Source organism: Podarcis cretensis (genome assembly GCF_951804945.1).
Source record: "Podarcis cretensis genome assembly, chromosome: 3".
Lineage (NCBI taxonomy): Eukaryota > Metazoa > Chordata > Lepidosauria > Squamata > Lacertidae > Podarcis > Podarcis cretensis.
Window position 1 is genome coordinate 16,235,312 of NC_137172.1, and position 27,724 is coordinate 16,263,035.

Genomic DNA, 27,724 nt, shown 5'->3' on the forward strand with positions numbered 1-27,724 from the left:
GTTTTTCTGCGACTGTGGTGCTGGAACACTCTCCAATCCATGTACATTAGCCGGAGAACCAACCCATGATACAGATACACTATATGACTCTGCTCCTCCTATAGAATCTAATACGCTGCAGCACAACTGAATTACTTTTGAGAAAGAAAGGAAGAAAAAAGTCCTGCCATTCTATCGTAACTGTTAATTTTGTTTTTGAGGAAGTTATACTTGCCCATTTCTGCAGAGGGAGACTTAAAAAAGGATGTGTAAAAGTGGTGACACTATGGAGCTCAACCTACCAAAAAGAAAGTGGCAATATGTTGACTCAGGATAACAGAACTGGGCGTTTCAGCATTACTGTGTAAACAAAGACTAAGGGACAGATGTGAAGAAAATAAGCTGCATCTTTGTACAGATACCAACTTCCAAAAGGCTGGTGTTTCTACAAGTAGCATTGAAACACAGTCCCATTTGCAGTAGTACTATTCTGTAGACTAGCAGCAGTCTTTGTTGCTGCCTTTATGGACATGGGTACCAATTGCTTTTTGTAATATGGTAAAAATGTGAGCTAGCACTTCTGCATTTATTTTGATTTTTTAAAAAAACATTTATTCAGATTGAGATGATTTTAATGCTTTAATCTCATGTAGTTTTTAATTTCAAGCAAATCTTATTGTACTTGAATGTGTCCTGTTTTGTTAGCACATCTAGACTTGCTGTAACTGTACTCATGTCCCAGTATGTACGTTCTTTCTATGAAAGAGAACACTAATCTTAAATTATATCCAGCAATTTTTCTGGTATCCTTTGCAGTTAGAATATCCCTCCTTTTCCCCTTCCCCGCCCCCCCATGGTCTTCACATCACTTTGAGAAACAATGTTTTAATGAGGCTTCCTGGGAGATAATGCACTATTAAAACAAAGTATACAGGCAACAGTTTGCAGTTAAGAGGTTTTACTATGTTTTAAAGTACACTGTTGTAAGAACATCTCCTCAAAACAATCCTGTATTTACTCTGTTCACAGTTTTATTGAACAGTCTTGAACATTAACTCTTATGAACTGCTGAAAATTGCAATTTCCTCCTCTAATGAAGATGAGACAAAAGTATATAGACAGCCCTATACAGTTTCATAGCTTTTTTTCCATTTATGTGTATTGGTGACAGTGGGTAATCAACAGCCTGAAAGTGTATGCATGTACCATAACATCTAGACTTAATATATTGTGGAGTATTCAATAACCATTATGTAGAGGGGTAGCTAAGAATTAAAAGGGTTTAATTTCCTAGGAAATACAATGGAAAATGGTCATTTTTAAAAAATAAAGTTTATTAGATCACTGTTGTTTGCATAATGCCTTCAAAAACTGCTGTAGAAACTTATTACAGGTTGTCTCACACAGGAAGCACGGCTAGCTTGTCAAGCTCATCTCTGGCTAGTGGAGCTCCTTCAGCTATCTGGCACTGTTTCCTGGGAAAACACACAATCAACATATGCATGTTTAAAACTAGGGGAAATAATAGAAGGAAATAATACCAAGCTTAATATATTCAGACACTGCTGGCTGTTCCGGCTAGGCTCAATACAGTATATAACAGTAATGTGCAATCACATCAGCTCCACAGCAAGCTAGTTTAAACCATCTCCTGCAGCAAGCCACTGGTTTAAGGAAACTTAACATCACCCCGCCCTGCAAGGAAAGCACATGGTGAAAAAATCTTACCTGAACAATCGTAGTGAGAGGGTAGTTGCCTCAAACTCTTTTGCCTTTTCTTGAGCTTTCTGAATAACTTCTTCGGGAATGTTAGCAAGCCTTGCTGCATTAAAGCCATAGCTTTTAGGGCAAGCACCTTTGATGAATTTGTAGAGAAATGTAATTGTTTCTTGGCTAGGATCGTCAGTCTCATTTTCCACCATACATGCCTGAAAAGAAAAAACAGCACAAAGGAAAGTGGATCAATGGCCCTTGGTTCAAATCCTACCAGCTCATCTGGGCCTTTAATGGTCTACTTTGTTTACCAGGAAGTTTCCACTGACCACTCTTCAAAGTAATGGAACAGCGGGGTTCATTTCATTAGCAGAATGGCTGTGTTGAAGAAAGAGAGTCCCAGCCCGTAAGCCCTCTGCAGGCGAGACCACTTTTGAAGGGAAAGGAAGTGATACATACCATGTGTCCCAACCGCACAGAAGGGGTGTGAGAATAATCCTCTACTAAAGAATGGTAATGTGTTGAAAACATGGTGCGGCATTTGATGTTCTCTGAAAGTTCTTTGACAACTGCACTAGCAATAGCAGTTCCATCAAAAGTAGCTGTACCTCGACCTGGAAAGTAAAGAAAGCTGAGTTTAAAACTCCAAGGCATTGCCAGAGCGGCTGAAATACATTCTGAACCTTGCACTAGGCTGGATCTTTCCCCTTTCCCAAAAAACTCCAAACAATTAAACAACCAACAGCATACTAAGTAGCTCAGCCATCCTGTCTTCACCATCACATGCAGGTGAGACCCTAAACAAGACCCCTTTTATAAAAAGAACAGAACTTCCAAAACTTGAATAATCAGGACCTCTACCATAATGGGAGGTTTCTTGTGTGATCATTCCATTGTATGTATATAAACTGCAGCCTCGGCTCAACGAAGATGTGAATTGGGCGAAGTTATTTGGGAAATTCAAACGAGCTTGCTGTGAGATACTTTGTTTAGCAAGCAATGATTTAGCCTAATAAAAATATTTATTCCAAAATCTGTATCGGGACAGTGTCCTTATTAGGCCAACCAGATTGTTACAAAAGAAAGCTTTTGAGTTCTCCAAAACTTTTGATCATGTTAAAAAAAAAATGAAAGGGCAGGAAAATTTGTAAAAGTCTATTAAAACTCTCACCAGCTGCAGTCACAGATGGCTTAAGATGGTGTATGAGAGGAAGTGGCAACATTCAAATAATACCCTTTTTAGTGCACATGAGTGGCATGGGTAAAAACAACCAGGCAAGTTTCTTCGAAAACAATAAAAACACTATGACAGCCAGAGAATCTCAAGCAAACTAGAAGGCCTTGACTAAAATGGTCTTTAAAGGTAAAGGTAAAGGTACCCCTGCCCGTACGGGCCAGTCTTGACAGACTCTGGGGTTGTGCGCCCATCTCACTTAAGAGGCCAGGGGCCAGCGCTGTCCGGAGACACTTCCGGGTCACGTGGCCAGCGTGACATCGCTGCTCTGGCGAGCCAGAGCCACACACGGAAACGCCGTTTACCTTCCCGCTGGTAAGCGGTCCCTATTTATCTACTTGCACCCGGAGGTGCTTTCGAACTGCTAGGTTGGCAGGCGCTGGGACCGAGCAGCGGGAGCGCACCCCGCCGCAGGGATTCGAACCGCCGACCTTTCGATCGGCAAGCCCTAGGCGCTGAGGCTTTAACCCACAGCGCCACCTGCGTCCCAAAATGGTCTTTGCCTGCTACTAAAAAAAGATTGATTCCAAATGAAGGGTGGCACAACACACACTGTTCCCAGCCATCCACACATCAAATGATTTTATCGGGCAGACTGGTTTGAGTAATAGTTGACCGCTCTCTCTCGCATGATGCTAAATGGGATTGTCAAGATGCTGGGGTGGAAGCAGGATGTCTGTATTTGTGCACTTTAGCTTGCTTAAGCAAAGTCACTGTGACCGACCCAGGCACATTCAGCCGTCTTGGAAAGCAGAACGAGAATCTTGGGTCCAATTAAAAAACAAGATTTGTGTGGGCAAGAACTTCCCATATGGTGTTGCCAGCATCCAGTGCCTTGTTTAAATTGGGCTCTCGGCTGTTTCATATGCCCTGCTAGCACACCTAGCATCTATAGCCCGGAGGGCTGTGCTGGCACGATAGCTGCAGGCATAGTTGCTGAGAGCTTGCTTTAAATGGCACTGGTACATACAAGGTCACGCAACCAAGCTCTTGCTCTGCAACACAGTGTTTAAGTCGGGAATTTGTGCGGTGCCACAAACTGAGTACCGGCAGCTGTAGCCTGCCAATCGGGCTGTTAACTTTACATACCTTTAAGTGGGGAAAAAACAAGTCTTTTAAAAAAGAGACAGATATTGCAAAAGTTATTACATACCTAGTTCATCCATAAGAACAAGAGAGTGCTCTGTTGCATGTCGTAGTATGCTGGAAGTCTCACTCAGCTCAACAAAGAATGTACTTTCCCCTGGTGGAGGAAGAAAACATCCTGGTCACTGCAGGTTTCTAAATCACGCAAGGAGCCTCCACGGAAGTGGAGCAGGAGTGATGATGATGAGAGCAGAGGCAGGAAGAACTGCATGCAATTTGGCAGCAGCTAAACGTGTGGCATCACAGTCTGTCAATTTGTATATTCTTGCATTTATACCCCACCTTTTGTCATGAAACCAAGGTGTCATGCATGTGATTCCCAGGAAGGATCCGTTTCAGATACTGAACTGACCAGGTCTGCTTAACTTCCAGTGAGGTGGTGGACTCATGCCTTCAGACCAGGCCCAAGATGACTCAGGGAGCTTTCAAATAGGGTGAAAACTTGAACCTGGGCTTCCCATATCTAAACTAAGCTTTCAAGCCATTGCACCACGGATCGATATTATGGCTGTTACCCTTGCAGCACCACCTTGTGCAATGCCTACTCAGGAGCAAGCCCCGCTGAATTTAATCTGGGTTTACTCCTAAATAACTGCACAGGATTGCAGCCTTAAAAACCTAACTTTTAACTCCCAAGAGGAAGTCTGTGAAGTGGCCTACTTGAGGTCCGCCCACTTCATTCACTCAGCAGTATGAAAACGGTGTCTTTGCCTCAGTGGAAGCCGCTTTTCGTAGTTGAGCCCTTCAAATGTTCCTTCGTCTGTAAGGAGCAGTTCCTTTCCCACCCTAGTTAAGGAACCTTTGGCGTGTCCCTCACTGATGCCCTTGCTGCCGTAACCCAGAACTAGCTTTTTGGGTAGGAACCAAGCGGTTCTTTCTCAGGCCAGCTTCAGGACCTGCTGGCACAAACCCCCTGTCCTTCTTCTCTGCTGCTTTCCCTCAGGGCACGTGGGTCTTAAGGAGCTACAGGGGAGGAAGGGGTCAGAGCTGCCAGGTCTCTTAGGCTACTGATGGGTCCCTTCAAGAACTGGTGCTTCATGGGCTCCTTGGTCTGGGCTTCCTCACGTCTTCCTTCCCTCAGGGTACACCTGTCTTAAGTAAGTATGGATAGGCAGGAGAGAGGAGTCTAGAGGCCAGACCATTCCCACCCTTCCCATAAATATTTCTAGTGCTTGTCACCGTATAAACATTTTCATATACAGTGGTACCTCAGGTTAAGAACTTAATTTGTTCTGGAGGTCCGTTCTTAACCTGAAACTGTTCTTAACCTGAGGTACCACCTTAGTTAATGGGGCCTCCCGCTGCCGCCACGCAATTTCTGTTCTCATCCTGAAGCAAAGTTCTTAACCCAAGGTACAATTTCTGAGTTAGTGGAGTCTGTAACCTGAAGCGTCTGTAACCCGAGGTACCACTGTACACGTATTTTGAGGTGGGCACACCCTTCTCCTTCCCTTTACAAAAGTTCCGTGTCGCCTGTTTTGCTTTAGCAATTTTTTCTTGGAAACCCCAAAACTGACAGAACTCACCTGACATAATTCTATCTGAAGCCCCTAGTCTGGTGAATATTCTGTCGACAGGAGTAAGCCTGCAAGACTCGGCAGGTACAAAGCATCCCAGCTGGGCCATAATCACCACGAGGCCAGTCTGCAAAGCAATAAAACCAATAGGTATTAGAGAACTCACTTCACCTGTTTGTCCTGCTGCTAAGGAAGAGATGCTTCAGTTCATTACCTCCTCCAATGCTATTTCCACCAAAATGAAGTTGTCTGCATTTGGACTGCCCAGTACAAACTGACACCTTCAAACCCCCATCTATTCCAACAAATAAGAGTTGGCAGTAGAGCATGCCACACCAACCCGATGTTTAATACTGAATTATTCCATCTTATTTTAGAGTTTCTATACCGCTTGACAGAGCCCTAATGGATATCAGTCAGCAGGGATTTAAACATACTTAAGCACCCCAATGCTGCTCTGGAAATGGAAATCAGTTGAACAGATAATGGAATTCTGGAAAAACTAAATTTTGGAAATACAATTGTACCTTGGATCCCAAGCGCCTTGGTACTCAGACGTTTTGGCTCCCAAACACCGCAATCCCGGAAGTGAGCGTTCCGGTTTGCAAACGTTCTTTGGAACCCAAACATCCGACGGAGCTTCTGCAGCCTCCAGTTGGAAGCCAAGCTTTGGTTTCCGAACGATTTGGAAGTCGAACCGACTCCCGGAAAGGATTTCGTTCGACTTCCAAGGTACCACTGTATGTAAAACTGGTTCCCCTGGTTTTAGAGAGGAAAGACAGGAAGCATTTGTACTGTTTTGCCATCTTGGTTACAAACGCTTCCTACTTGTGCTCTCACAATGCTCCGTTATGATCCAATCCTCATTCTGTAAGAGCAAACATTTAGGCAAGGAGTACCCTTCCAGCCAGCAGCTCTTGTGATTGGGCAATCTAGGGTATTAAAAACACTGAACGTATGTGTCAGGGGCTCAGGAGCAGAAGCACAGGGAAGAGGCGAGATGGAGAGCAAAGGGGAAGAATCTGAGGGCAGCGTAGATGACGACAGTGGCCCGAGAGATTCCATGAGCCTCTCCAGCGAATCGGAAGATTCACAGAAGGGGGCGCCAGTGGCCAGGGCAAGGAGATTCCCAAGGGGGACACTCCAGGAGCAAGGGGCCAGCAGGGACTCCCAGAGTAGCAGTTGGAAATCAGGACCAGCTTCCCCACCAGAGCATAGTGGGGGGGAAGAGTCCCAGGTATCGAGAGCAGAGGATTCCACACCAGGGAGTGAAGATAAGTCAGGGCTGGCCACGCCTCCGTCGGAGAGCCAGACAACGGAGGGGAGGTCAGATCCGGGCAGTATCCCGGAAGAGGGAAGCAGTGACAGAAGCAATGTGACGGTCAGGAGGAAGGTCACTGGGTTGGCGCGAGAGGCAAGTTCAAATGTACAGGAGCGCGGGACAGCAGAGAATGAGGATTGGGAACCGGGTCCTAAAGCCCGCCGGAGACGGGGAGGAGTCAGCCGACTCAGCGTCGGAAGAGTCCAGAAAGGGGAAAGCCCCGGCGGACAGGAGGACCCAGAGGAGGAGAGAACAACGGAAAAGGTGGAGCAGGGCTAGGATCTTAAACTGGTGTCAGAGGGGAGGAGATTCAGACGGGACTTCGCCGGTCTAGGGTTTAAGACGTAGGGCTGCGTGCTGCGGCTTTGGAATGGAAGTTGAACTTCAATAAAGACTTTTGTACATAACGACGATCGGGCGTTGGTCCTCTGTGAGCTGGGACCTAGGGGCAGCTCTGACAGTATGGAAAGTGCACATCTTTTCCCCCTCCACAGCAGAATCCTGCTGTTCTACATACTACCCATTTCCACATCAAACAGGTGATGAAAGAAAACTGAACCAAGGAGAATTGCCTAATTATTTCAATAGTAGGATCTAGGTAAGCAGGAATGTTACTAACATTGGGTTTAGCCTCGTTTTAAATGAATGCTACTTTGCTAAAAGCATTTGGACGATTTGTCCTGCGCATGTTATTTTCCTACAGGAATTCATATGTATTTATACAGTACACGTCAATGTATTTATACAGTACATGTCTGAGTCCCAAAGTCCTGCTAGCCCAACTTCCTACCTGACCCAACTTTCAGCCCCTCTCCAGTCTTCTCACACAATCCAGATTGCAATGGGAACTCTATTCTATTATATATATATGTGTGTGTGTGTGTGTGTGTGTGTGTACACCGCCCTATACCTAGCCTGCATGTTGCAAATGAAAGAATAGAACATGCACCCCGATTGGGGGAAGAAACCCCTTAACCAATCCCAATGGGGTAGTTAGCCTGTAAAAATAAGAAAAAAGAGGGGAGTTACACAGATAAACCATGCTTCCAAGTGTCTTGTTCTATGATCACCTGTCTCAGGAGTGTGGACTTTCCTCCCATGTTTGGACCAGTCACTAGAACACAGCAAGTCCTGCTCTCCGGATTTGCCTTTTCATCCTGTACACCTATGAGGATATCGTTAGGGATGAAGTCATCGTCCGATGAGGTTTTTGTAATGCAGGGGTGGCGGGAATGCTTCAGCTCCAAAAAGGGCAGCGTGTTGCTCTCCGGAAGCACAATTACAGGTCGGCACAACGGTCCATCACATCCCTGGCTATAGTGTGCAAAGCACATTAGGACATCTATGGGGGGGGGGGAGAAAAAATCCCAGTCAGTTTTCCCATTTCCTGTATTCCTTCTTCAGAGCACTGGGCTATATCACAGGTGACTAAAGTACAGTGGTACCTCTGGTTACGTACTTAATTAGTTCCAGAGGTCCGTTCTTAACCTGAAACTGTTAACCTGAAGCACCACTTTAGCTAATGGAGCCTCCCGCTGCTGCCGCTGCGCAATTTCTGTTCTCATCCTGAAGCAAAGTTCTTGACCTGAGGTACTATTTCTGAGTTAGCAGAGTCTGTAACCTGAAGCGTATGTAACCCGAGGTACCACTGTATCAGTTACTTCCAAGTACTTCAGTCACAAAACTTTCACCATCTTCGCCACCAAACAAGAAGCTTTTACTGCACTACGTACTGCTAACATCCAACACAGAAATTTCAATTAACACACAATTATTAGGAAAGTATAAATAAGATGGAAGTCTGAAATTTGTTTAATTTTAAAATGATTGAGGGATAGAGTTTCCATTAATTAGATTAGACTGAAACTATACAAAAAAGAACAGAAGGTGATGGCAATCTTAAACAGAAAGCCTGGGAATACCCTATTTTTCCATATCTGATACATATCATGTGTATCTGAAGAAGTGTGCATGCACACGAAAGCTCATACCAAGAACTAACTTAGTTGGTCTTTAAGGTGCTACTGGAAGGAATTTTTTAATTTTGTTTTGACAATGGCAGACCAACACGGCTACCTATCTGTAACTGGAACTATTTTTCCATGTTTAAGACAAGGTTTTTTCCAGGACTGTAGCAGTCCCTTCTGCTGTTGTCCCTTTCCTCCCACTGCAGGCTGCATGCTGGTGACTGGCTTGCGTCCTGAAGCCCCCGCCAGCACGACCACTGGAGTAAGAGCACCCTTTCCTTCCCCCCTCCTCCTCAAACTGCCACCTTTCTTGGCTTGGCTTCCATCATCACCCATCTATTTTAGGGTTTTGTTTTCTTAATTTTAGGTTCAAAAAAAAAATTAGGGGTCATCTTGTACAAAGAAAAATATGGTACTTTCACAGTTTTGAAGATATCTCTTTGTTGAGCTCTCAGCTTCTCTAGAACTCAGGCTGACTCCTTACCTACAGATTTAGATTGCGAATACTTTTGCTTAAAGCAGGCGTGCTCTGAAAAACTATACCACATCATCTTTTGTGGGACACAGCCCACCTCATAAGATATGACAGAGGTCGCCAGTGTGGCACCCACAGGTACCAGCGTACCCAACTAGCACCTCCTCCTATGGCACTCACTGAGGCTCTCAGTATATATTCCCCCCCCCCCAAATGCACAAGAGGCCTTTTCTTTTCCTGCTCAGTTCCTGTCTGCCCTGGCTCAGTCTCTCCTTTACTGAAAATGCCTCCTTAGACATGCACACATTTCATTGGATGCCAGGACAGGACACACACCCTTCTCATCAGTCTGAAGAGATATGAGGTGCATAGAGTTTCTCCCCGAGCAAGTGCAGCGACGGCTGTTGCAACTGTAATAATAATCACACAGGTTACAAGATTATGCATCATTATGCTCATCACTGCACGGAGCTATCAACTGCCTTTGCTAAGAGTCACTGCTTGCGCAAGAAGCAGGGAAACAATCCTTTTCTGTATACTAACATTTAGCCCCCACCCCCTGCTAATATTCCTAATATACACAGTGGCACTCCACACTGGTTTCTTTGCAAGGGATTAGATGGCAATATTCCGTACTACGGAACCCCAGCTCTTTCAAGCTGCCCACACGCTAACGAATTACAGTAATAGTACATTTTCAACTTGAATATACTATGGTAGAAGTCTTCGTACCTAGAACTGCAATGCATTCCACTGCCGTGTGCCAGTCTTCGCTGCTTTTATCAAAGTTGTAAAATAACCTCTTCATACAGTCTTTCTGTGCCGTATCCCTCCGTTCTTCAGCGTTGATGATCTCGTTCAGCATTTTCTCCAGGTCTTTAGTCCAGTAGCGCTTAAAGCCCTTTCTGGTAGATTTCAACACATAATCGTCAGGCAGGCTCGCAGGCACCGAACCCTCCGCAATCTCCATCTGGTAGCGGTTTTTGCCTGCTCCCCAATACATCACAGCTTTAATGCCAAGCCGTTTGCGCTGCTTTTCCAAATACTGACGAAGGCCTTCCTCAATGCTGCTTATATCCTCTAGCGCTTTATCATATTGAGTGTCAAACCCAGTTTTTGGGTTAACCACACCAGTCTTTCGTGCAACGTTATGATCGAAAGCTGCATCCCACCTTTCAAGTTCTGCTTTAATGTCTGGAAAGCGGCCTTCTGGATTCTTCGATTTGACCATTGCTATCTGCCTTAGTGTTTTGGATGTAAAACCATCAGCAATATCTTCCAAAATTGAGATAATCTCCATAATTATTTTAAAACCTTCCAGTGCGGACAAAAAGTCTACAATTTTTTTCTTGCTGTATCTGGCCTCCTCATATAAAATAGCCCTGTTGCCAGGGTGGTCCTGGTTCTTAAGGGATGACCCAATACTGTGAATTTTGCTTAAAAGCCTTTCAAGGTCTGGGAGTTTCCTTAAAAGGTCACGGATTTCTGACATTTTGGCAGCTTCAGCTAGGAGGTCTTCAACTGCATCCAAGCGGTTATTGATGGTGGAAGGATTACACAATGGTGCACAGAGCCACTGTTTCAGGAGTCTCCTTCCAAAGGGCGTACAACAAGTGTCAATATTTTCCAGCAATGTGCCTTCTTCTGACCCAGTGGTTGCATTCTGCAGAATTTCTAGGTTTGTCAGGGTGACCCCATCCAACACCATCCTCTGGCTTGTTTTAGCAAACAGACTGCTTGAGTTTTGTTCTTTTGCAATATCAACATCCACAGGAATGTATTCTTCAAATTTCCCCATTGATAAGAGTTCCTCGTCAATAATGCATTTTTTAAGGTAGAAGACACAGCAGCCAAGAGCAGAGAGCGCAAGCTCAGCGTTTTCCCCAGGGGTAAGTCCCAGTGAGTCAGTTTCCGCAGTCATAGATTTGATTACTGGCGGCAGGATGGGCTCGCTGCTTGAATTTTCTTTGTCCTGGAAGTAGCCTTTTTCAATCAATGTTTTTAGTGTTTTGGATGCATCCCAGAACTGAGACCCAGCAATCAAACCTTCTTGCGCAGTAGAGGGGAGTAAGTCTTTGAATATCTTCTGTGTTTCTGCAGAGGGGTTCCCTCGCTCAAAAAGTATCTGCACAGGAATATGATGAGCCAAGAGAGTTCTAAACCTTGAGCAATGGCGGTCATCCGAGAACTGACCCAGGTAGAACTTCCCCACTGTCGTGTCAACAAAGCAAACTCCATAGGTACGCTGAAGGCCAGCAGAATCGTCAACTTTTTCTTTCACGCAGAGGAGGTATTTGTTGTGGCTGTTCAAATCGTCACTATCTAGAATACCATAGGTCTGTGTCCCCTTGGAAATAACCCTGCATATTTCTCGGCGCACAACTCTGTCGTATTTTGTCGGGTGGGCCAAGGCTCTACATCGTGCTTCCATCATCTCAGGAGTCTCAATCTGCTCAACACGAACCACTTTGTAACCTTTCTGGACTAATATAGTGCAGTATCTGTCAAACGCTATTTCTGGGAAACCAGAGTGAGCAAAAGTGCCTTTCATGAACGACAGGCCCATCTTGTTAACACCAATAACAGCATCCATGTGGAACAGCTCATAGAACTTCCCAACTTTATAGAAAAGCACGCTATCAAAATTCTGGCTCTTCATCTCCCACCACTTCCGCATTAACGGAGTGCAGTTTCTAAGGTAGTCCTCTGGCACAAACAGGGTATTTGGATCATAATCTGGATCATTTTGCCGTCTCCTACGAGCATCTTTCCTTTTACCATCCTGTAGCCAGTCAATTTTATCATGTTCCCATGAAGTCGAATTGCCATCTGCTCCTGCTCCTGCTCCTGCTCCTCCTCCGTTAATGCTTGGCTGAAAATCAAAGCATTCAGGAGCTGCAAAAGATGATAACTTATACTTTATCTCAGCAGAAAAATTTGTTTCTCTGCTGGGCGTTACAGACACATTATTCTGGGGAGGTTTAGATGCCTTTTCCAGCACTGGTTTAGGGGAGACTTTAACGGGACGCTTTACTTTCTTTCCTGGGTCAGCCTCCGATTCAGAAGCATCACTGTCACCAACTCCAACGCTATTTTCATCACTGCTAGCTTCATCAGGTTTAAACTCCATGTCTGAATACTCGCGTTCACTGTCGGAATCCATGATCTTTCTCTTTTTGGATTTCTCAGCATGTTGCTTTCTTGCAATTTGTCTTTTTCTACGTTTCACTTCCTCAGATGTGCCAAAATCATCACCCTCATCGCTCACCTGCCAAAGACAAAAAAGAAGTAGTATAAAAAATCAGATGCTTTAAAGACAGGCTAATGCTACAACTTTGACAAGGCAAACTTTCTGATGGGGGACCCAACAATTTGGCTGCTGTCTTCTTCTCGTTGTTGTTTTAAATTAAGCAGGCTGTCGGGCAGATATGAGATTTCAACTTCTCCATCATGACCAGTGAACAAAGGGGATGTGATCTCCCTCTGCTCATCGGATTTGTGATAGGTGAGTGAGAGGTTTCAACCTCTCCACGTGGACTAGCGCAACGATGGGTATGCAATTAGGGAGTTCTATGGCAGAGCAGTAGCTAGGCTCAATTGCATCAAATTCTGGAATAAGTTTTCTCCAATACTTCCGTTTTGTTCAAGCCTACACACAGTTCTTCAGCAGTCAGGTGTCAGTTCTAAAGATCCTGAACGAGGAGGAAAACCAAGAGGTTTCTTTTTCAATTGTGAAGGAAAAGCCCCTACAGGCAACTCCCAATTTATGTTCCGCTCGGAGGCGACCTGAAAGTCATCCATTTCAGCAAATTAAACATGCACTTACATAGCCTTGAATTAAGTGACAAGCAGAAAGGATGGGGTGTGTTCTCCTCCAAGCTTTCCTTACAGAGTACCATGCTCTACCCCGGGAAAGTTGGCTCATAACCACAGAAGAAAGTGCTGCTGTGAATAGCGGTGCGTCAGTCTGAACTTATTCTGTGGTTTATTACTGTAGATTATAGCATCAGTAAGAAGAGTGACATAACTTAAAATATAACACGAGATTCCCCACATTGAGCCTTGCTTGACCCAGGTACCAGCCTTATCAAAAGCATGCCCTTAAAGACATTCAGACAACATCCTGAACTCCACAAACTTTGCATAAAGGTTAGCACATGCAAATTTCCCAAGTACAGTCTACTGACACCCTGGATGGAGACAATCACTATAATGTTATTATAACTTAAAGACAGAGAATACACCAAGATAACCAGTTCAGTCACAGCCCACTAGGATGAGTCTTTCAAACTCTTAATCTGCAACATGGGGAAAGTGAGAAATGGGTAGGAACTCTCAGGGAAAAGCAACTGAAACAATAGGAATTGTCCACCTGAAAAGTCCCCTCCCTTCTCCACAAAGAAAAGGGTATAAAGGAACCCCAAAATCTGTAGGCAGTGGCTCTCCTAGCTCCAAGGATCTTCATTCTGCGCTCACAAGGAACGAACACACACATGCCTAAGGACAGGTATTCTCCCCACCTCCTCCATTTCTTAACTTACTATTGGTGTGAGTCTTGCTAGCATAATGGTTATGCTCACTTCTGCAGGCTTTTGAGAATAGGCAGGGATTCTTCCTTTAGATCAAGGTGTGTGTGTGTGTATGGTAGGATTTGCTACCTGCCTAAATTGTAATTTTTTTAATGGGACGCAGGTGGCGCTGTGGGTTAAAGCCTCAGCGCCTAGGGCTTGCCGATGGAAAGGTCGGCGGTTCGAATCCCTGCGGCAGGGTGCGCTCCCGCTGCTCGGTCCCAGCGCCTGCCAACCTAGCAGTTCGAAAGCACCTCCGGGTGCAAGTAGATAAATAGGGACCACTTACTAGCGGGAAGGTAAACGGCGTTTCCGTGTGCGGCTCTGGCTCTGGCCAGAGCAGCGATGTCACGCTGGCCACGTGACCCGGAAGTGTCTCCGGACAGCGCTGGCCCCTGGCCTCTTAAGTGAGATGGGCGCACAACCCCAGAGTCTGTCAAGACTGGCCCGTACGGGCAGGGGTACCTTTACCTTTACCTTTAAATTGTAATTTTATTGTCTGAAACAGCATTTATGTACTCTGTCATTTTCATTTCATACGATAAACCAAGCTTTGTTTTTTAATCTGAATGTAAAGCTATTTGCTTGCCTCTAAAAATTACTGTGCCGCCCACCTGCAATTATGAGATTGTTATGCTGTGAACCTCCCTGAGATCTATGAGTATAGGGCTGATTACTGCTACTGCTAGTAGTAGTAATGACCGCCAGCCCAGAACAAAAAGTATTGGGTGTTAGGAGTTTTATTTAGGCAGGAACAGAGGCAAACACATATTCAAAAAAGGACATGTTATAATTCTACCAAAAGATCCCAAACCTCTAGCTAGTGTGTATACAGATACATGTGAGTGTGGACATGCATGTGAGTTCAGACACATACTTGTTACAGTTCCAAAACAATAAAGAGCAAGGCAATTATCTACATATACAGAACTGTCCTACAAATCATGAGCATCCTATTTTCCCGTTTTTCTAATTGCTTCTGGAAACAAGAATTATAAAGAGTGACCTCCATCTCCTCATCATCTTCCTCGCTTTCTGAAGGTTTGTCACACACTGCCAGCTCAAGTCGCTCACTCTTCTCTTTTTGCAAAGCAGCATCTGCCAATTCCATTGCTCTTCTAATTTCAGGTCTTGAACTGTAGAACATGCCTCCCCTACTGGTATCTCTACCAGAAGAACCTGTAATATAAAAAGGAATCAGTCAGAGAATAGATATTGGCTAAAACACGCTCATGGTCTCTTCTAGTTTTTTATTATCTAACATGCAGAAACCTTACAGTAACAATCCCAAATTAAAGATTCTGCATTTAATCCCCTATCTCTTCAGAACTGTCATTTAGAACTGCCACTACTCAGGTTACTATGTATATTAAATTGCATGACTTTTTAAATCATTCCACATAAACTACTACTAATCTGCTGCTAGACTACTGGGGGCAGCGGGAAGGGAAAAGTTTGGTGTAACTCGTACAGTTGGAATCCCACAATTATTTTGATGCAAAATAGCATTTCAAATGTTGGTGCTGAATAAAGAACCATCTTTGGCACTCTATAGTTCCCTCTGCAACGAATGGTGCTTACTCAGTACGGGTGGGGCTTTTGCCAAGAGTGGCATAGGGCTGCAGGTTGCCTAAATAACAGGACAGGTGAGTGTTAGGTGAAATAGTACAGCCTTCATCCCTTGTACTGCCAAGTCAAGTCAAATTGAAGAGCTGCATCCTACTCAAATGAAGGTGAAAGGGCATCTTAGCTGAACAGTGCTTCCAAGCCTCTCAGTATGTGGTCAATTTACAGAGTGATGCAGCATTGCTTGTAATATCTATGTGACCTGCATTTAATTTCACCCCCCTCATTTATTTATATATAGTATATTCTGTTATCACCTATTACATTCAGTTATCAACTCTTACCTGTATATGGTCGGATATATCTAATGCTAACCCAACCCCTTGATGGGTCGTCGTCAAAAAACTGTACATGGATGCGAGAGGATCTTCCTCTGCCTCTGAAAAGTGATCCTTCTGTTGGATGCTTGTACACAAGGCATGGCCACCAGGGGTAACCTTCGAGTTTGGCCCAAACCAGATCACCGGGTGAAAATTCACAGTCACTGCAAGACCAAAGAAAAAAAAAGATAGCCTCTATAACAGATCTTTTACTGATTATCTATGAAGTCAAAAGACTACATTGGTTACAGACACAATTCTCTTAGAATTTAGCTCAGACTTTACCCAAGGTAAACGGCATTTCCGTGTGCGGCTCTGGCTCTGGCTCTGGCCAGAGCAGCGATGTCACGCTGGCCACGTGACCCGAAAGTGTCTCCGGACAGCGCTGGCCCCTGGCCTCTTAAGTGAGATGGGCGCACAACCCCAGAGTCTGTCAAGACTGGCCCGTATGGGCAGGGGTACCTTTACCTTTACCTTTACTCAAGTTTTGATTTAATTTTTTAAAGTAGAATCCTCACCTCCAAATGTAAAGCATTATGTTTTTCACTGACTGTCAAGGCCTGTTCCCCAAACCTGGGACAATTAAGAAACATAGCTTGGAATTATAAAAGAGGATAAAGAATAACAAAACTATGAATCCTAACACTGTTAGGATAGGTATTACAAGATCCAGTTCGCAGCACAGCTGGTATGATCTTAAAAGATATGAAGATGGGATGGATGGTAAAAGAATGATGTATGATACTGTACGTCTGAAGGTTTGCCAGTGTTTTTTCCGCTGTAAAGCTTGCAGGCTCTGGATGTAAGCAGAAGCCCTACTGATTGGGAGGAAGAGGGTGAGGGTTTCCCCCAACACAACAGCTTTGCCTTAATAAACAGAGTCTTGAACCTACATGAGTGCAAAGGCTCAATTTTCTTCCACATCCAGAGCCAACCAGGAGGCGCCTAACCTAGAATGTTTTAGTAAATGGGCATCTGCATTCTTGGTTTTCTCATAGTTGAAATGAGATGGAACAAGTTCCCAGTTAGGCCCATTTATCTTATCTTGAAGCATATGCAGCATATGAGATAATGTTTCCAGCGATTGAGCTCATCCCAATCCTCTTCTCACTGAGACCACTACAGTGGTACCTTGGGTTAAGTACTTAATTCGTTCCGGAGGTCTGCACTTAACCTGAAACTGTTCTTAACCTGAAGCACCACTTTAGCTAATGGGGCCTCCTGCTGCCGCCACGCTGCTGCTGTGTGATTTCTGTTCTCATCCTGAAGCAAAGTTCTTAACCTGAGGCACTGGGTTAGCGGAGTCTGTAACCTGAAGCGTATGTAACCTGAAGTGTATGTAACCCGAGGTACCACTGTACTTACACGGAGGCCTCAGCAAGGAAATCCTCCTTTGCACAAAATTAACAGTTTAGTTTGATAGTGATTTAACAATGAAGTGTCCTGGAATGTGTGCAGAGTTTCTTTCCTCCCTTCAATAAGCAACTGCAGTACACACACTTTGGTTTCAGATCGCTGAGGGGAGGATTCCAGAGCGAACAGCATGGCTCTCAAACAGTGACAATAAAAAAAATATTGAGCTCATCAAGAGTTCTAGATAGCAACAGGTTAGTCAGTGGGCAGTTGAAGTGACCAGAAACATATGTAAATGGCAATTGGCATATAGATATTGCAATGTTCAATCTGCAAATGAAGGGCCTGTCCTCCTTCAAAGTAATCCAAAAACCGTGAAAAAGCACAGCTCTCACATTCTTTGGCAATATTCTGTACAGCAGCACACAATGGGTTGTATCCAATGTTGGGTCCTACTCACACTAGACCCATTATGAACATCACCATAACTTAAATGGATCCACTCTACATCTACTCTTGCTTCCTATCCGACCAAACACTTCTTGCAGATGCACTGAAGTAGTAACGCCTTCTGCTATATTTCTTCCTTAGCCACTATCATACTCTCTAAAGACAGCTCATGGCTCCCTCCCAACCCTTTAATGGCAATTCCCAGCAGCCGACCAGCTGCTCTAGCTCACTGGGCTTCAGCAGCTTCTTTCCTCTTTTTTCTCAGCGGAGGTGGCTTGGGCCCAGCTTTGTTGGGGTCGAGGCAGCAACTCTCAAGCCCCAGCAGCAGAGGGCTGTTCCTGGCAGCGGTGGGAGATACCAGCAAAGGCAAGAATGGAGTACCAATGGCTGCGGTAAGAGCCATTGCCAGTGGTGTGCAAATGCCCGACCCTCTGCCGCTGTGGATGCTGCCAAGGAACCTCACCATTACAGTGAAACCTCGATTCTTGAATGGCTCCGTTTTCAAACATTTCGGCTCCTGAATGCCCAAAACCCTTAAGTAAATGCTCTGGTTTTCAAACGTTTTTTGGAACCCGAATGTCCGATGCAGCTTCCGTTTTGAGTTTCCCTATTGAATTGAAGCTTCCGCTTTCAGTTTCAGAACGTTTCAGAAGTCGAACTGTCTTCCGAAATGGATTATGTTCGAAAACCGAGGTTCCACTGTACGGCAAATGCAGAGCTACTCGTTCTGTTTTTTAAACAGCTCCTGCAGGTTCTGCACCCCAGTGTTAGCACAACTCCACAACCATCTCGCCCCACAAGGCGGCAGCAGGAGCACTCCAGCTGCTACCATGTTTTCCTCCCTCCTGCCTCTCCCATTTCTGTCAACACTGTGGCGGCAAGCTGTCTCGCAAGCTGGCCTAAAGAAGGTGGACCCTACATGATTGGGTTGGGAAGCAAAGCCTCGCTTCTCTCACTGCCACCCCATGGCTCCTGCTGAGGGAGGCCTGCCTGGCACCTTCATTACAAATCTTTATGTGCCAGGCAAAAACGTCTCTTCAACCAGGCTGATTTAACATTCTTCAGCTTTTTAAATGTGGTAAGGGGAGGGAATTATTGGGGGGGGTGGTATGTATTTTGTATTCTCATTTTATATTTTTCAGTTATGAACCACCCTGAGATCTTTGGATGAAAGGTGGTATACAAATTTAATAAATAATACTAAAACTAAAACTAATACTTGTATGTGCTTTTCTACAGGGACATTATCTGAAAAGACGAAATAATTCAGTTGTAAAGAGCCCTTTATATGTTTGAGAACATCCAGGCTATCTGTGAGCTACAGGTTCCATTCAGGTGGTCTAAGGAAATGTAAGAGAAAAGTCTGTCACACCTAGTATGGAAGGTATTTCTAGATCCCATAAAAGCTACTGTCAGATTGGGATTTAGGTTTGGTGCCACCTGGCGGTTAATAAGCAACACTGCAAGTTTGAAAAATAAAAATAAAGAATTGAAACAAGAAGCTGCCATCTTAGCTCCTCCCTGCTCCTTCTTCAGTTTTTAAATATCAAGCCAAAAAGCAAGATTCAGTACAAGTATCGCATGGGAGATGGCTTTCAATGGAAAAGGCTGCCCTTAAAAATTCACGGAGACTCTCTGGTAGAAAAAATATGATGGAGTAACTATTGGAAAAATGGTAAGTATAACAGACTTTTTTCTTGGAGGGGTCTGATGAGACTGACGGCGGTAAGTATTTGCGGATAGTGTCCAGCACCCATCTGTCGGATGCGGTCTGCTGCCAACGATGGGTGTATCGCGGCAGCTTTCCTCCCACTGGAATAGCAACAACGCCGAGAGAGATGGGGTTTGTTCTGTTGAGTGCTGCAGGAATAGGACTGTTGATTTTCTTTCAACCCATCGCACTGCCTGTTCCAGGAGGCTGGGAGGACCAAAACTCCCTGCCTCTGAAGGACCTTGAGCTTCGATAAGTGTGGCGAAAGATTTGTCATCTCTTTTTTGTTGTCAATAGACTCAACTAGGTTGTCCTTTAAAGCCTCTTCGCCAAAGAGCTTACCCCCTACAAAAGGTTCAGAGGCCAAGTTGTTGCAAGACAGCACATCAGCCGTGCGCTGGAAATCTTTGACAAGGACATGTGAGACTGGCTCAGGTCTTGAGGATTGCCCATGCAAGGGCCACTTTTGCAATTGACTGGGCTGTGGCAGAGGCTCTGATCGCTAGCACTTAAGGCTGCGTCAAGGTCTTCAGGGGAAACAGAGTGCCTGGGTAACAACTGAGAACACCTGCATGAAGGTTGTGCTCTAGACCAGTGTTCCCCAACCTTGGGCCTCCAGCTGTTTTTGGACTACAATTCCCATCATCCTTGACCACTGGTCTTGCTAGCGAGGGATGATGGGAGTTGTAGTCCAAAAACAGCTGGAGGCCCAAGGTTGGGGAACACTGCTCTAGACTACCTCCTGGAGATGGAGGGAGAAGCAGGGGAAGCAGATACTGTTGATGAAGAACATTTGGAGACAGAGAGATAGTTGAGGGCCAAATTACTTCCTCAGCCTGACCTACTAGTAGAGCTTCCTTTAGGAGGTGCAGTATATGGATGAAATTCAGGATTAATGCTGTATTCTGAAGCAGAGACTGCTTCTGCTGTTGAGTAATGAGGTCAAATGAGATTCCATTGTCCCCCTCTCTGCGCTTCCTTACTTCGCCAAAGCAGAGCCCCCTGCTGACCTTCCATTGAACCATCCTCCATAGTTAGAAGAATGCCAGAAGAATGGGGGTCCACGCCTCAAAAAACAATCTGGCTCTGAGGTGTTCTGAATAGCAACCGGGCAAGAGAGTCTGGAAAGCTGGGAAGATCTACCATATCAGTTGAAAGTGACAAGTGCTGCCCCTGAGAGGACTGGAACTAAATCTTGAATAAAAGCAGAGTTTGCTATAAAATTTTCTATTGTCTTTATAGGCTGTGGTTTTGCTGCTGCAACTAGCTGCAGGCGGGTGTAGATTTCTTCTGTGCCTTTCTACTTAAGTGTAGACAATGCAGCTCTCTGAGTGATAGCAGGTCGTTCAATCACTAACAAAAAATGCAGGGCAACTCTCTAACACCCACCCACCCCGCAGACTGGTTTTGAAAGGCTTTAGCTGCGCTGAGGAAGAAGTCGGAGGGGGAGGGGAAATCTGGAGGCTACTATGGCTGAAATCAGCAAAGTCAAGGACAATGCAGTCTCTAAAGAGGCTGTAGATAAGGAAGGCAGCCAACAACTGAAGAGACTTTGAAAAATGAGTGGAAAAACACCAGAGCCGGGGAGGAGGAGAACTAGTGATGAGGCTAAACACAGAGAGAAATTCAACTAGAGGTAGAAGAGACAAAGAAAAAACCAATCTGAAAGGAGAACACCAAGAGTCTCAGGAAGAAACGATTGCTTACTGCGAGGCAAAGTAAAACACTGAAGGAAGGAGCAGGGAAGAGCTCAGACGGTAGCTTCCTGTTTCAATTATTTTATTTTTTGCAAGCTTGTGATGTTGCCTTTTGACCGCCAGGCAGCCCCAAACCTAAATCCCAATCTGGCCACAGCCTTTACGCGGTCTCCAGAATAGCTGAGACTACATGTATTTGGATGCATTAAAAATAGGATCAACTTGAAGTCAAAACTTTATGTTATTTATATTTATGCGGTGTAAATGTTTAAGTTTTGTTGGTTGTAACTTTTATTGCCATTATCTAATTTTTTATTTCTTTTTATTGCTGTATATAGTTTTTGTTTTTTCTGTTTTGCTGTTGTTGTTCTGATGTATCAACAAAATCTATTTTTTAAAAAAATAAAAAAATAGTACTTGCTGAGTGAGAAAAAAGAAAAAGTTGCTGATGTGAGACTTGTAGAAGTCAGTGGGCCCATAAGCTGTTGATATGACCCATTTTGGCCATTGTGGTCAGCAGAGTATGCACAGCTCCAGTAATCTTCCAGCTTTGCAGTAGTGAGCCTTTTCCAGAGTTCTCATTAAGAAAACTCCTTGCCCGCTCAGTTCCGTTTAGAATAGAAATTTTAATGTCTCACAGCATAGCACAAGACAAGCATTAACACATTAGCTATTTTAGCCCTTAATAGATGTTGCTATTAAAAAGTGAGGAGGAATTAAAGAACCTTTTATTGAGGGTGAAAGAGGAGAGTGCAAAATATGGTCTGAAGCTCAACATCAAAAAAACGAAGATCATGGCTACTGGTCCCATCACCTCCTGGCAAATAGAAGGGGAAGATATGGAGGCAGTGAGAGATTTTACTTTCTTGGGCTCCATGATCACTGCAGATGGTGACAGCAGCCACGAAATTAAAAGACGCCTGCTTCTTGGGAGAAGGGCAATGACAGGCCTAGACAGCATCTTGAGAAGTAGAGACATCACCTTGCCAACAAAGGTCCGTATAGTTAAAGCTATGGTTTTCCCAGTAGTGATGTATGGAAGTGAGAGCTGGACCATAAAGAAGGCTGATCGCCGAAGAATTGATGCTTTTGAATTATGGTGCTGGAGGAGACTCTTGAGAGTCCCATGGACTGCAAGAAGATCAAACCTCTCCATTCTGAAGGAAATCAGCCCTGAGTGCTCCCTGGAAGGACAGATTGTGAAGCTGAGGCTCCAGTACTTTGGCCACCTCATGAGAAGAGAAGACTCCCTGGAGAAGACCCTGATGTTGGGAAAGATGGAGGGCACAAGGAGAAGGGGGCGACAGAGGACGAGATGGTTGGATAGTGTTTTCGAGGTTACCAGCATGAGTCTGACCAAGCTGCGGGGGGCAGTGGAGGACAGGAGTGCCTGGCGTTCTCTGGTCCATGGGGTCACGAAGAGTCGGACACGACTAAACGACTAAACAACAACAATAGATGTTGCTACATCATGAACTAATCTACTGTAATACAGTTTTTTTCTGGCCTTAGAAGTAAACCTTGAAAAAATACAAGTATACAGAAAGATCCACTAGCACTTCACCATGCTAGCTCACCATGCTATCCCAAACCTGCAGCTTCACCGCTAGTATCTTACGCTGAGCAAATACCTCACTCTCCTTGATGTTAAAAATCATCAATAAGTACTCTGTCAGCTAATACAGAGGGGGAGTATAGACCCTCATGCCCGCATGTGGCAACTGATTCCATAGGAATCTAAAGTGCCTTTGACCACTAAAGCAGCAGCCTGGTACATAAAAGGTAGTCTTTGTCACAGGTTAACAGGAAAAATGTCAGGCAGGGCCTGTTCTGCCCTCAGGAAGCTTTAACCAGGTCTGGATTATCAAATAGACGAGACATGTCCAGCCAGTCAATCACTCAACAACTCTGGTCCATCATTCCAAAAAACAAACAACAAAAAACACACACACACAAACAAAACAAAACAAAAACTTTAAAAAAAAACCTCAACAACTCTGTGTAGATCACTGTCAGTTTTTTTTTTATACCGGGAGTAAATCACAGTGTCTTGGGAGTTGTATGTGCCTGAAATAGACTTAAGTCCTGCCCTAGGGCCTATCGTTTTCATAATACATTGCTGGTGCAGTTTACTAAATTTTCTGCTGGTCCAGTTTACTAAAGGCCTGTGATTTTCATAGCATGGTGCTAGTTTTGATTATCAGAGTCACTAGGAGATTGAAGCACCTTCCCTTTTGTATTTCTAATTTGTTGGAAACAGTTCGCACATTACAACAAATTGCAATGTGAAAATCATGCCGCCAAGATGACAAGGAGCAGTCATGACCCTTTGCGCAGGTACCCTACCCTTATTATGCAGGGCCGAGAGGAGGGTTTGGGGAACTTTTAGTTTCATTTCCTTTAAAGTCAGCTTACCTCCATCAAAGACCCTCCAAGCATCCCTATTCTCCAGGGACAGTCCTGGATTTACAGAAGTCATCCTGGTTTCTGATTTGATCCCAGAATGTCCTGCTTTTCCTTAGGATGGCCCTATTTTCATCAGAGAAATGTTGGAGGGTATGGAGTTATGTGACCCCAGAGCCAAGCCAACCTTTAGTACATCTGAAGGCAGCTCTGTATAGGGAAGTTTTTTAATGTTTAATATTTTAATATGTTTTTAATATATGTTGGAAGCTGCCCAGAGTGGCTGGGGCAACCCAGTTAGATGGGCAGGGTATAAATAATGGTATTAGTGTTACTATTATTAAATAGGACACCCCTATTTTCACTGGAGAAATGTTGCAGGGTATGCCACCACCTGGACCAAGGGCTCATAGTCCCCCCCCCATGCCTATCTTGAAGGCTTCCCACAGGTATCTGATCAGGCACTGTAAGAACAGGATGCTGGATTACATTGGCCATTGCCCTGACTCAGTAGGTTTCTCTTATGTTCTTAGACATAATTTACATTTGAGCAAACATACAGCAGTCCAAAATAAAAAGACGCCTGCTTCTTGGGAGAAAAGTAATGACAAACCTAGACAGCATCTTAAAAAGCAGAGACATCACCTTGCCAACAAAGTTCCGTATAGTTAAAGCTATGGTTTTCCCAGAAGTGATGTATGGAAGTGAGAGCTGGACCATAAAGAAGGCTGATCGCCGAAGAATTTATTCTGTTGAATTATGGTGTTGGAGGAGACTCTTGAGAGTCCCATGGACTGCAAGAAGATCAAACCTATGCATTCTGAAGGAAATCAGCCCTGAGTGCTCACTGTAAGGACAGATCCTGAAGCTGGGGCTCCAGTACTTTGGCCACCTCATGAGGAGAGAAGACTCCCTGAAAAAGACCCCGACGTTGGGAAAGATTGAGGGCACAAGGAGAAGGGGACGACAGAGGATGAGATGGTTGGACAGTGTTCTCGAAGCTACCAACATGAGTTTGACCAAATTGCAGGTGGCAGTGGAAGACAGGAGTGCCTGGTGTGCTCTGGTCCATGGGGTCACGAAGAGTCGGACTCAACTAAACTGTAGCACCCTGCTTGTGGTTAACGCTTAGCTGGAATGAAATATTCAACGCAGCAATAGAGAAATTAAAATAATAATTTATTTGTCAGACAAATAAATGAGAGGCACAGTGGTATATGGTTACCAAGCTCTGGCCTGCCCTCCTGCCATTCTGGCCAGCACTTATATTTCCTTAATCCAGCCCCCTTGCTCCTCCTGTGGCTGCCTCTGTCCAATCAGCCTGGTTGAAATTCCTATTGGCTGTTTGCTAGAACCAATCACAAAAGATACACCCATTTCCTTTTGCCCTTTTATGGGAAACAAAAAGCTATATATTCTTCTATCTATAAATGACAAATAAGTAGTCATATATCTTACATGTGTCTCAACAAGGAACCTTAATTACCAGCTCACCTCTTGCCCTCCTTGCCCTATTGCCCTCCAAAACAAATGGTTAATCTTAAATTTTTATCTTAAACAGATGTCAAGGATCTTGAGTTCACATCATCATTGAAAGATCTCCTTCTCTTGGAGGTCTTTAAACAAAGGCCTGACAACCATATGTGTGCTCTAATGATGTTTCCTGCTTGGCAGGGGGGCTGGGCTGATGGCCCCTGTGATCTCTTCCAACTATATGAAATAAGAATCTAGCATAAGGATTTAACATTTTTCTTTCTAAATCTTTTGCATAATTACATTTAAGCCAATATATTTAATACATAGCATAGATAGCTTTTTAGAAGAATAAACCTTCTCAAAGTAAAAAAGGAAGGAACAGTTTCCAGCCTCCAAATAGGATAGGAAGAAACCTATCTTCTCCAGCCAAGCCAGTTGCCTTTTTCACTGCTCTTGACCTTTCAACCTTAGGAAAATATGGCTCAAATTTAATGGGAGGCACATGGTTTCATTTATCTCTTTTTTATCTTCTGTAATATGTAGGGTCAGTGTAACCTTGGCTGTCAGCCTGTAATTCCCTTTTTACGACTTTGAGAATTGTTTTCTGCTATAAATCAGGGGGCCCCCTTGTCCAGGAGAATAAACATTGCCAAGGTTCTTAGGCAGCTGGTCTTCTGCTTGGCATGAACATTTGAAAATCTTTAAGCTCTTTTTAAGATACAGGCCTTAATCAAAAATATAAGCTTTGATAAAAATGCAGGCTTATGATTAGATGCCTCAAAACAACAACAAAACATACATAAATTGCAGTTATGCATGCTTATCTATGCAGCTGGGCCTGAAAAAACAAATTGCACTGAATTCAAGGGCACTTGCCCTCAAGCATTCATTCATTCATTCATCCATCCATCCATTCAGACAATGATCCTGCACCTAGATTCTATGCACATTCACTCCATTTTACTTGGTAAGATATGCATCCTTGCATATTCAAAACACTGATGCCACAAAACACACACATCCTACCGCCACCAAGCAATTTAAGTGATGTCTCCACGTTACGTGGAAAGCAGAAAGTCATGTCTGCAAGTGAGGCCTTTTCCTGAGACACAACCAGCTACATTTTCATATTTTAACACTCACTAGTGATAGAGAATTTTTAAAAGGGGTATGCGGTCACCAAAAGGCGGCCAAATGGATATGGGTTTTACTGTTAAAAATCATATGCAAAGACTATCTTCATGAAAAATCAGTGAAGGACTGCAATGTGGTATAAGTGGACAGCTTTCTTGTACATTCTCTCACAATTACAACCCGCTGCAGCAAGTGGTAAATCTAGCCAACCAGGAATCTTTCAACTCTTGTATAGCCCAAACTTAATGTATGCTTAAGTATAGATATTTTTCAGCACTCCTTCACATTAACTTGGGAATGGTGCAGCAACAAAACTCCCTAGTCCATTTGCAAAACGAAGCAGGATCCAGTGTCACATGTTGAGGTTCCCTCATTGCAGGTTGGACTAGATCAGGCGTCCTCATCCTGCGGCCCTCCAGGTGTTTTGGCCTACAACTCCCAGGATCCCTAGCTAACAGGACCAGTCGTCAGGGATGATGGGAAATGTAGTCCAAAACATCTGGAGGGCTGAAGGTTGGGGGTGCCTGGACTAGATAACCTTCAGGGGTCCCTGCCAAATCTTATTCAACAGCCGCCCTCCACGGTTCCTTCCGTTCTGGATTCAGTGATTTACGATTCCGTGAAACCGTTGCACATGGCAGATTCCCAACCCCGCATTCCTTTAAGTGTGCCAAAGTACTGGGCTATACCGTGTGCTGCCATATGAAAAGAGGAAGGGAACACAATATTGGGGGGGGGGGGGAGTGAAGGAAAGTTTTTGCTTCTGCACATCACCCTAGAATGTTCAGTTCACCATGAGTTCATCAAAACATTGCATTCTGACTTGTTCTTAGTCTGACCTGTTCTTAGTGCTTGGTTGACCACATTTACGGATGAATGCTATATATTAATTACTAGTAATTGTTTAAGTCTTGCTATATCAATCACTAAAGGTAAAGGTACCCCTGCCCGTACGGGCCAGTCTTGACAGACTCTGGGGTTGTGCGCCCATCTCACTTAAGAGGCCAGGGGCCAGCGCTGTCCGGAGACACTTCCGGGTCACGTGGCCAGCGTGACATCGCTGCTCTGGCCAGAGCCAGAGCCAGAGCCGCACACGGAAACGCCGTTTACCTTCCCGCTGGTAAGCGGTCCCTATTTATCTACTTGCACCTGGAGGTGCTTTCGAACTGCTAGGTTGGCAGGCGCTGGGACCGAGCAGCGGGAGCGCACCCCGCCGCAGGGATTCGAACCGCCGACCTTTCGATCGGCAAGCCCTAGGCGCTGAGGCTTTAACCCACAGCGCCACCTGCGTCCCCCATATCAATCACTAGTTATAGTTTAATAAGGAGGTTTCCACACCTGTCCAATTCTGTGTTCCCTTTCCCAACCTTTAATCTATTGGTGATTAATGCTTATATGCAACCTTTGCTTTGTATTTGTGTTAACCAATCAGCTACAAGCACATATGGGGCAATGCTGTAATATTCAATAAAAGAGACTCCCCGAGACATGATCGGGAGATGCCTGCCATGAGACACCCACCACTCGTCTGTCGTTCATTTCAACCCAACAGGGGAGAGAAAACACAAAAGGCCACCAACCCACTTACACCAAGCTGCAAATCGGGGAGCTTTCAGCAGTTTCGGGGCGCTTTC

The 27,724-nt window shown here is 44.5% G+C and overlaps 2 protein-coding genes across 3 annotated transcripts in view; one reads left to right on the plus strand and one right to left on the minus strand.

Moving 5' to 3' along the window:
- The window catches only part of FBXO11 (F-box protein 11), a 68,440-nt gene extending 67,115 nt beyond the window's left edge, over positions 1 to 1,325 (plus strand). For both annotated transcript variants that reach the window (XM_079968575.1, XM_079968574.1), the window contains exon 23: positions 1 to 1,325. In XM_079968575.1, the coding sequence (XP_079824701.1) occupies positions 1 to 130 (130 nt within the window). In that variant the 3' untranslated portion in view covers positions 131 to 1,325.
- MSH6 (mutS homolog 6) overlaps positions 1,293 to 27,724 on the minus strand; it is a 27,200-nt gene continuing 768 nt past the window's right edge. Inside the window, exons 2-10 of the mRNA XM_079968467.1 lie at positions 15,831 to 16,030; positions 14,927 to 15,099; positions 10,085 to 12,620; positions 7,981 to 8,252; positions 5,599 to 5,716; positions 4,080 to 4,169; positions 2,152 to 2,306; positions 1,708 to 1,907; positions 1,293 to 1,454 (exon numbers count right to left, since the gene is read on the minus strand). Coding sequence (XP_079824593.1) covers positions 1,379 to 1,454; positions 1,708 to 1,907; positions 2,152 to 2,306; positions 4,080 to 4,169; positions 5,599 to 5,716; positions 7,981 to 8,252; positions 10,085 to 12,620; positions 14,927 to 15,099; positions 15,831 to 16,030 — 3,820 coding nt within the window. The 3' untranslated portion in view covers positions 1,293 to 1,378. The remainder of the gene's footprint in view (positions 1,455 to 1,707; positions 1,908 to 2,151; positions 2,307 to 4,079; positions 4,170 to 5,598; positions 5,717 to 7,980; positions 8,253 to 10,084; positions 12,621 to 14,926; positions 15,100 to 15,830; positions 16,031 to 27,724) is intronic.